This window comes from Haliotis rubra, unplaced genomic scaffold, assembly GCF_003918875.1.
Source record: "Haliotis rubra isolate DU_JTF1 unplaced genomic scaffold, ASM391887v1 Scf1456, whole genome shotgun sequence".
Classification (NCBI taxonomy): domain Eukaryota; kingdom Metazoa; phylum Mollusca; class Gastropoda; order Lepetellida; family Haliotidae; genus Haliotis; species Haliotis rubra.
The window spans coordinates 143,878-154,324 of record NW_025765399.1 but is presented as its reverse complement, the minus strand read 5'-3'; the positions used below and the strand labels follow the sequence as shown (position 1 = coordinate 154,324).

At 39.0% G+C, this 10,447-nt stretch overlaps 1 protein-coding gene across 2 annotated transcripts; it reads right to left on the bottom strand.

Annotated features, from left to right (window-relative positions):
* Positions 1–9,490, bottom strand: LOC124269567. 2 transcript variants are annotated; one of them, XR_006896539.1, is made up of 7 exons: positions 9,364–9,490; positions 7,972–8,099; positions 4,181–4,309; positions 4,054–4,074; positions 3,280–3,362; positions 928–1,102; positions 1–846 (listed from the first exon to the last, which is right to left on the bottom strand). XR_006896539.1 is itself a non-coding variant. In XM_046704596.1 (6 exons), exons 3-6 carry the CDS (start codon positions 4,301–4,303, stop codon positions 985–987), a joined length of 345 nt encoding a protein of 114 aa, XP_046560552.1. In that variant the 5' UTR covers positions 4,304–4,309; positions 7,972–8,099; positions 9,364–9,490; the 3' UTR covers positions 1–984. The 2 variants fall into 2 exon arrangements, 1 of the variants encoding a protein (XP_046560552.1); XM_046704596.1 differs by having other exon boundaries at positions 1–1,102.
* Positions 9,491–10,447: the final 957 nt, after the last annotated feature.

Here is a 10,447-nt window from a genome sequence, read left to right as displayed (position 1 = left end):
TAATATCTCATTTTTATTGTTTCATAATAAATCACAGAATGCATAGACTTTTCATAAATAATAGGCAATGTAAAAAGCTGAACGTAAATGTTGTCTGAAACAGAAAATAACCACTGTAGAACGCGTCACTATGATTCACATGAAAGGCCGAGTAACATTTTTACTGCTGATATTTCTATCTGGACTTAGCAAATATTACTCCAAGTCTCCTTCCTGAAACAAGTCTGAAAAGTTTTGCTGTTTTTGTGGGTATCCAAGGGGAAAATCAGGAAAGTGGATGGAATCTTGACAATAAATAGAATATATTTACACTTATAAGTAATATAAACTGCAGGAACACGTTTGAGCATTACAAGAGACTACTTTCTCAGCTTCTACAACAGTGCTGCCATCACACTGAAGAACTACTTCAAAACAAACAGAATAAAATTATCTGAACAAAAAAAAAATAGATTACTCTTCACATGATTCTAAACATGAAAAAGGCACAAAAATAATCCAAAGCAATGACCCAATGAGTTCCAGGGTTTTATAATCACTCTCTAATAAGATCTACAGCTGCTGTTTTGCTAAAAATCGTATGAGCGGACACGCTTTTCAATGCAGTATATTTAAAAAATCTATCAAACTGACCCAATAATAAGAAATACTTCCTAATGCTTTTATCATGCAAATAGATCTGGGCCCTTATTCTCAAAACGTTTGTAGCCTTAAGAATTCTTAACTTGGAACGTAGCCAATGTGTTAAGAATGGGCTTAAGAAGTTTGTAGGGTTACGAACGTTTCGAGAATAGCTAGCCTGCTGTGTGTCCATGTTAATGGTTCTACCATTCAGGTTCCCTCAGCAACAATGATTTATCTGGACTCCTTCAAATGCATCCAAGGAAATCTCTGGATAGAAAGGTGTGACTTATCCAGTCCATATGGTGCTTCCAGAGGTAACCATGGTAACAAGAGGGGTAGTTGACATGCCACAGGAGACATCTACTGTGGCTTATTTGCCCCTAGTGGTGTAGCTCGACTGACAACACTTGTGAATCTAGGACGTTTTTGTAACTCATCTTCCTTGTTCAAAACAAACTTGGACGACACTCCTGGACTCCTGCAACAGATAACATACATCGATAGCACCAAGTGAACCAGTGTACTGTCACATGAATCAAAGTCAACACGAACCAATGTAATGCAACATGAATCGATGTAGTGCCCCATTAACCAATGTACTGCAACATGAATCGATGTAATGCCTTATTAACAAAGTAGTGCCTCATTAACCAATGTAGTGCAACATGAATCAATGAAGTGCCTCATTAACCAATGTACTGCAACATGAATCGATGTAGTGCCTCATTAACCAATGTACTGCAACATGAATTGATGTAGTGGCTCATTAACCAATGAAGTGCAACATGAATCGATGTAGTGCCTCATTAACCAATGTAGTGCAACATGAATCGATGTAGTGGCTCATTAACCAATGTACTGCAACATAAAGCGATGAGTGCCTCATTAACCAATCTACTGCAACATGAATCGATGTAGTGCAACATGAATCGATGTAGTGCCTCATTAACCAATCTACTGCAACATGAATCAATGTAGTGCAACATGAATCGATGCAGTGGCTTATTAACCAATGTAGACATAAATTGATGTAGAGCTACATGAATCGATGCAGTGCAACATTAACCAATGTACTGCAACATGAATCGATGCAGTGCAACATTAACCAACGTACTGCAACATGAATCGATGTAGTGCCTCATTAACCAAAGTACCGCAACATGAATTGATGTAATGCCTCATTAACCAATGTAGACATGAATTGATGTAGAGCTACATGAAGAGATGTAGTCCAACATGAATCGATGTAGTGGCTCATTAACCAATGTACTGCAACATAAAGCGATGAGTGCCTCATTAACCAATCTACTGCAACATGAAGAGATGTAGTCCAACATGAATCGATGTAGTGCCTCATTAACCAATCTACTGCAACATGAATCAATGTAGTGCAACATGAATCGATGCAGTGGCTTATTAACCAATGTAGACATAAATTGATGTAGAGCTACATGAATCGATGCAGTGCAACATTAACCAATGTACTGCAACATGAATCGATGCAGTGCAACATTAACCAACGTACTGCAACATGAATCGATGTAGTGCCTCATTAACCAATGTACCGCAACATGAATTGATGTAATGCCTCATTAACCAATGAAGACATGAATTGATGTAGAGCTACATGAAGAGATGTAGTCCAACATTAATCGATGCAGTGCCTCATTAACCAATGTAGTGCAACATGAATCGATGTAGTGCCACATGAATTGCCATAGTGAGTGAGTGAGTAAGATTTTACACCGATTTTAGCAATATTCCAGCATTTCGCGGCACGTGGACACCAGAAATGGGCATCACACATAAGTAATCATGTGGGGAATCGAACCTGGGTATTTGGCATGATGAGCGAATGCTTTAACCACTTTGCTACCCCACCGCCCCTGAATTGCCAAAGGAACCAATATAGTAACACATGAACCTATGGAGTGCTGCACATATTGATGTAGTGACACCTGAATGTAATGCAGCATTTGTTTTACTTTCAAATAGTGGTGTTCCGATTAATTGAAATAATCGAAGATTGGTCGCAGTGGCCAAATGACCAAGCAATCGTTCACATTTTCTCATAATCTAACACAAACGATTTGGGAACCGCTGTAATAGAGTTTGAAATACTTGATGATGGAACATATCTAAGGCGTTGTCAGGGCCGAAAAACGTGTTTAATTCTTAGAAAACTCACTTCACTTTCTGAAAAGTCATGACTGAATATTTCGTGAAGAATCTGGGAAGGTAATGTTACACTGGAACTGAATCATTTTACACTGGATGTGAAATTTGCAAATGTAATTTGTGCAGTTTCTAAATAAAACAAAAACAACAACAGAGAACCAAATGTTTTTTCTTTATACTTATCTGCAACTACAACCTGAATAGGAAAATCTAAAAAAACATGCTAACCAATTTTTTTCAATGATTGGTTGTTGGTACTGAACCAATCATCAATTGTGAGATTTCAAACAATTCCCAACACTACTTTCAAACCTCCAGTTGCAACATCAACAAGAAGATCTAATAATACACAGCATATACGCATTTGTTGATCAAAGTAGCAAACATATAGCTAATTAACATGCTTAAATCAAATGATGTTCATATTTTAGATAGATGTGGCTGGTACATTTTTAAGAAACTAGAGAATTTCCTTACGCCATCAGCATTTCCATTGTGCGTAATGTGTCTTTCGTCTTGCGGTGATTCTTTCCCAGCACAAGTGTTTCTATAGTATGGCACTGCAAGCAAAGAAAACCTTGTGACTACCAGCTTGAAACAAGTCTAGCAAAGGCATACAACTCGGCAACATCAAATATAGACCTATCTAACACCACAGTGAACAGTATTTTAAGGATACTGAGACCTGCCAGTTTGGAAAACCAAATAGGATGAAGTCTGATGAATATTATTCAAGTTCCACAGCTAAAATACACTTTGGGGTTGAAACCGATTAGTGAATCTTGGCACAACAAAGGCCTACAACTCTGCACCTTAAATATTGAAAAACATGTCAACAGAATTTAGCAGCAGTAATAAGTAATAATCTACAAGACAATGCTCACTGATCTAATATGTCTACTGATCTGAATACAATAACACAAACGGTAAAATGTGAGTCAGGGGTCACAAGTTCATTCCAACTAGTCAAAGGCCACTGACAGGTGGTTTGTGTAAAATCGCTAGCCATTCTTGTAAAAAATGCCCTACCTTCTTGACGTTTCTCCTACTACCGTACATTGTAAGATCAGAGAGCCTTCTCAGTGTTTCAAAAATACCTTATCTCCTTGTAAGATCAGAGTTATTTCCCATTATTGTTTCCCTATATACCTCACTTCTTGTAAGATCAGAGAGCCTTCACGATGTTTCCCCTTATACCTCACCTTCTTGTAAGATCAGAGAGCCTTCACGATGTTTCCCCTTATACCTCACCTTCTTGTAAGATCGGAGTGCCTTCTCAATGTTTCCTTGAGATCAGAGGTGGATCGAGAGCCTTCACGATGTTTCCCCTTATCACCTTCTTGAAGGTCGTTCGATGACACCTTCTTGTTCGGAGTGCCTTCTCAATGTTTCCTTGAGAGAGGTGGACCGACGCCATCATCTTGAAGGTGTCGGACACCTGTTCCGAGTAGTCCCCGAACACTTCCGACTTCGGGTTAATACTGGACTTGAGAATTGTCATGGCTTCCTTTAAAGGTGATAAAAAACAAATAATAAATTAAAATATTCTTCAAAATAGGGCAGAAGATCATGAATTATATATCAAGGTGTCATTTTGTTTTGTTTTCAGTACCTGCACTGAGTGCAACCTGGCTAATAGGTTTGGCTGCACCATCAAAATAATGTCACTGGTTCTAAAACGTAACTTAAATACTTGTTTAGCAGTTTTCATAACAAGTACTCAGTATCAGATACATTCAATAGAACCTGACAGTGAGCCCATGATGATGATGATGGATGATTCTGTTTCAAGTTTGCATTACCTTTATTTCTAAATCTCAAGTAACTGATTACTGCTACGTAACTGATTGATGAGTACACAAATGTACAGCACAACCAGAAATTATTGAGAATTTAAAGATGGTAATTTTAAAAAGATTTCACTCATTACTCATGTATTAAATGTGAATATTAGCAGAACATAACTCCAGATTCAAAGACAGGTGAACAGTTAGTATTTAGTCAAGTCACCATGGGCAGCAATGCAAGCTTCAATGCGGCGGGGCATACTACTGATCAAAGAAGTGACAAAGTCGGGGTCCATGCTGTCCCCAAAATCGGACCACCTCTTCTTTCATTTCAGCAATATTTGTCAGATTTTTCTTATTGACACTTTCCTTCATAAGTCCCCAAACATTTTCTATTGGATTTAGGTCAGGGCTATAGCTTGGCCAATCTAATAATGTCATATTTTGGGTTTGAAACCAGGCATGTGTATGCTTTAAACGATGTTTTGGGTTGTTGTCCTGCTGGAAAATCCAAAAATTTCCATAGAACACGTGAGCAAGTGGAAGTAAATGTCCCTCGAGAATATCTGTGTACCACTCACTGTTCATATTCCCTTCAAATACACAGAGGGGTGTTGCCCCTAACACAGATATGCCACCCCACACGTTAAATTTCAGACTGTACTTTGGGCGCTGATACATAGGTTTTTCAGTTTGTTTGGTCCAGAATTTCAGTGTATTAGGAAACAGCCACACAGAACTTTCATCTGAGAAAATCACATTGTCCCAGTTAAAATGTCTATGCTGTAAGCACCAGTTCAACCTTCGCTCCTTTTGTTCAGGTTTCATGATCGGTGATGGAATTCCTCGACTTTTCTGCCAACCCATTGCATGCAGCTCAGTTCTAATTGTCTCCTTACAAACAGCCACAGTTCCTCTATCAATCATATCCAGCCTTAAGTTTTCTAAACTCCTTCGTTTGTTTTTAGAAACAAAAATACCAAGCCGCCTCCTGTCACCGACAGTCAATTTTCTGGGCCTACCTGCGCCTGCCTGGTGCTCAATGCCATATCCATTTGCAATATTTTTCAAAACACGATAAACAGTGGACAAAGGGATGCCTGTTCTACTTGAAATCACTTTAGCTGATCTGATGTCCTTGTTATAATACTTTAAAATCAACTTCCTCTTCTCTAAATCATCCATACTGAGGATCACTGAAAATGTCGTCTGCTAGCAAGTAAACAAAGGGGGATAACTCTTCACAAAACTAATGAAAAAGGATTAACAGAGTTGTCTCTCTTGAATGAAACCAAGCACTTGATAGCTGGTCAAGGTTATTTATACTAGAAATCCAATTATACATATTCCTAAAATTCTCAATAATTTCTGGTCATACTATATATGCTTGCAACAAGTTTTGTTACTTCCAGCCACTTACTGTTCCAATTAAAACACCCGATGACAGCTTTTTGATGTAGGATGATTTATTGTAACCTGCACCATGTGCACCCTGTTACTAAGGGCAACCTGTACCAGCAGCCAGGTTAAACATGCACCAGTGCAGGGTGAAATTTGCGAATTCGCAACCTGTTTATGTTAGTAACAAGTATTAGGACAAAGACATGTGCTGAAGACACAATAACATCCAATAGTTTGCAAGTTCCGCACACAGAGGCATCATCTTGATTCTCACACGTTGTAGTTGGGTTGATTAATCTCTGTCAATCTTACTGATTCTGCATATAATACAGTTGATATTTACTAGATTTCATGCATTGTCTGAACCAGCTATGTGGCATCTGAAATGTGCAGAGTATCTACAGGATTCAGGAAACTGGTAGACCTTAGCATACAGTTGCAAATACTTTCAATGTTTCACAGTCTGCGATCAGCAGATTATGGAGCAGTGTCAACAAACCCAAAAACTGTTTATGTCATTCAATAAAATGCTTCCTTTAGAATTTGACATCTCAGCACAATTGTCCTTCAAGATTGTTGGTGGTGATAACATCTACTTGACTAATGTCTTCACATCTTCCTGTTTCAGTCTTTTGTTCATAGAAATATTACCAGAATCTTAGAGGCACAATGTCACACATTTTCGACAATATTTTGGACTATATTATATATATTTGGGCATATGCACTCTTTAGCTTCCTATTGATGCAATTAAGGACCTATTATCGCTTACGACTTTCCTGAAATAGATAATTGAAACTTCAAGGCGAACAGCTTCCAAACAGAGAGCACTTGCCACACTTGAATGTAAACAATTGCTCTCTACATCGAAAACTGTTGCACGCGGTGTTGTCGATGTTTGCCGAACTGGTTTCAATCACAAGTTATTCGTAAAGAGTTCTCCAAGAGACATAACTCTATGGGGTTCGCATGAAATAATGTTTCGCCTGTAGAGGGCGAAAGAGTTGATTTAATGCAACGTTGCATTAATTCATTCAAAGTTTTTAATTTAATATTGTAATCTAAATACGTAATTTGTTTTTGAATAAATTATATGGTAGCTTCGCTGAGGGCTGATAGTATTATTGCAAGAAATGCATTATCTATTTTTAGACAAGTGTTATGAGAGTGTGTTTTTTGTAATTTGTAATATCACATTGATTAACTCATAGTTACTATGGGTCACGAAGTTTTGAGTGTGGGTTTTTGGCTCATATCTCGCATAATGTGTGTTCAATGGCAATAGTATTTTTAGCGGCATGCGTTTTGAGGCAGAGCTTTGGAATTACCTGCCCTTGACAATTTTGTTTAGTTGTTTTGACATCCGGTGATGGCCTCGCTGTGTCTTGTGTTTTCGATGGACTTCAATAACGTTCTGAGAGGATACTGATGTAGCCTAGCTGTGCCAGAATGCTTGAGAACTGTGTAAGAGCTATATAGAGGATGATTGTGGAGTTGTGCAGGGGGACTAACACATGACTTTAAGAACATTGGATTTAGACACATCTGTCTGACATCATCAAGTTTATCAACGTTTGAAGACCGTGCTTGTCTATTCCACTGCTGTCATTGTAAACAACCTTCAATCAGTATATCTATTCTCACTGTGAATGTCAAGACTCTGGTGAGTTCATATTTTATATTTGTGACCCAATATTTTAGATTTGTGACTCTATTTCATTGTACTAGAAATCTGTATTGTCATTCATTGCAACTTCCTCATTGTTCGTTCAATATATTATTGAATATTTTAGACTTGTCTGTGTTCTATTTTGCTGGCTCAAAGGGGACTCTTAAACCTTTTGTCACGGCAAATTATTAACCGTAACACAAGTCTGGTGTGATATAGTGCCTATTACATTTCTACAGAGTTAGGTATGTCAAGTTACGAAGGTATTCCAAATATCATACACTATTTATTATGAAGTATATGACTGCTTACATCTTGTCTGTCTGTCCTGATGAGCAGCCTGGCGATCTCGTCGTTCACCTCCAGGGTCTTGGTGTGATGTGGTCCGTGGACAGCTGTACAGTTGGCTTGACACTCATTCAGGTAACTCTCGGCTGAAGCTGAAATACAGAAGATACCTGAGCAATCTGAAGATAGCATCCATGTCTCTCTTGCTCTCATAGTTTAAATACATGAACCTGTGCAATCTGAAGATGGCATCCATGTCTGTGTGTCATAGGTCAAATAGAGGAACCTGAGCAATCTGAAGATGGCATCCATGTCTCTCTCACTCTCATAGTTTAAATACATGAACCTGTGCAATCTGAAGATGGCATGATCCATGTCTGTGTGTCATAGGTCAAATAGAGGAACCTGAGCAATCTGAAGATGGCATCCATGTCTGTGTGTCATAGGTCAAATAGAGGAACCTGTGCAATCTGAAGATGGCATCCGTGTCTGTGTGTCATAGGTCAAATAGAGGAACCTGAGCAATCTGAAGATGGCATGATTCATGTCTGTGTCATAGTCAAATAGAGGAACCTGTGCAATCTGGAAGATGGCATCCGCAACCTGTGTGTCATAGGTCAAATAGAGGAACCTGTGCAATCTGAAGATGGCATGATTCATGTCTGTGTGTCATAGGTCAAATAGAGGAACCTGTGCAATCTGAAGATGGCATCCATGTCTGTGTGTCATAGGTCAAATAGAGGAACCTGAGCAATCTGAAGATGGCATGATTCATGTCTGTGTGTCATAGGTCAAATAGAGGAACCTGTGCAATCTGAAGATGGCATCCATGTCTGTGTGTCATAGGTCAAATAGAGGAACCTGAGCAATCTGAAGATGGCATCCATGTCTGTGTGTCATAGGTCAAATAGAGGAACCTGTGCAATCTGAAGATGGCATCCATGTCTGTGTGTCATAGGTCAAATAGAGGAACCTGAGCAATCTGAAGATGGCATCCATGTCTGTGTGTCATAGGTCAAATAGGAGGAACCTGAGCAATCTGAAGATGGCATCCATGTCTGTGTGTCATAGGTCAAATAGAGGAACCTGTGCAATCTGAAGATGGCATCCATGTCTGTGTGTCATAGGTCAAATACAGGAACCTGTGCAATCTGAAGATGGCATCCATGTCTGTGTGTCATAGGTCAAATAGAGGAACCTGAGCAATCTGAAGATGGCATCCATGTCTCTCTCACTCTCATAGTTTAAATACATAAACCTGTGCAATCAAAGTCATTTATCAAATACAGAAAGAACAGAACACATGTCTATGACAGTCGCAAGACTAACAAAGAATGCGTTTTCATAGCTTCTCTTCTGAGCATATGGTATTTTCTTTCCAATGAAACCTACAATCTGATCAATACTGTAACAAACCTTCCGCCTCCTCACGTCCTAGTGCTGGCGTAGGCCTGAGCCAGAGCTAGAGCTGTGTCTACCAGTTCCACACTCCCGGTCTTGTGACTGAAAACAGGAGTAGGTGAGAGAGTGAGTTTTAGCAATATTCCAGCAATATCACAGCTGGGAACACCAGAAATGTGTGGATCATATAGAGATATACACCTTGATAATGGAGGATGGTGGGAGGAATCATATAGAGATATATATACTCTTGATGATGGAGGATGGTGGGAGGGATCACATAGAGATATATACCTTGATAATGGAGGATGGTGGAGGGATCATAAAGAGATATACCCTTGATAATGGATGATGATAGGAGGGATCAAATATATACCCTTGATAATGGAGGATCATATAGAGGAATCATATAGAGATATATACCCTTGATGATGGATGATGGTGGGAGGGATCATATAGAGATATATACCCTTGATGATGGAGGATGGTGGAGGGATCATATAGAGATATATACCCTTGATGATGGAGGATGGTGAGATATATATACCTTGATGAGGAGATGGTGGAAGGGATCATATAGAGATATACCCTAATGATAATGGAGGATGATGGATATGGAGGGATCATAATATATATACCCTTGATGATGGAGGATGGTGGAGGGATCATATAGAGATATATACCCTTGATGATGGAGGATGGTGGGAGGGATCATATAGAGATATACCCTTGATAATGGAGGATGATAGGAGGGATCAAATATATACCCTTGATAATGGAGGATCATATAGAGATATATACCCTTGATGATGGAGGATGGTGGGAGGGATCATATAGAGATATATACCCTTGATAATGGAAGATCATATAGAGATATATACCCTTGATGATGGATGATGGTGGGAGGGATCATATAGAGATATATACCCTTGATGATGGATGATGGTCGGGGGGAATCATATAGAGATATATACCCTTGATGATGGATGATGGTGGAGGGATCATATAGAGATATATACCCTTGATGATGGAGGATGGTCCGGGGGATCATATAGAGATATATATCCTTGATGATGGAGGATGGTGGAGGGATTATATA

Excerpts from the sequence above, each read along its gene's own strand:
- LOC124269567 (XM_046704596.1), bottom strand. The coding sequence starts at position 4,303 with ATGACAATTCTCAAGTCCAGTATTAACCCGAAGTCGGAAGTGTTCGGG. Across the intron at positions 3,363-4,053 it reads CACTCCGATCTTACAAGAAG|TGCCATACTATAGAAACACT; the intron begins GTGAGGTATAAG and ends CTTTGCTTGCAG. Across the intron at positions 1,103-3,279 it reads ACAATGGAAATGCTGATGGC|GAGTCCAGGAGTGTCGTCCA; the intron begins GTAAGGAAATTC and ends TATCTGTTGCAG.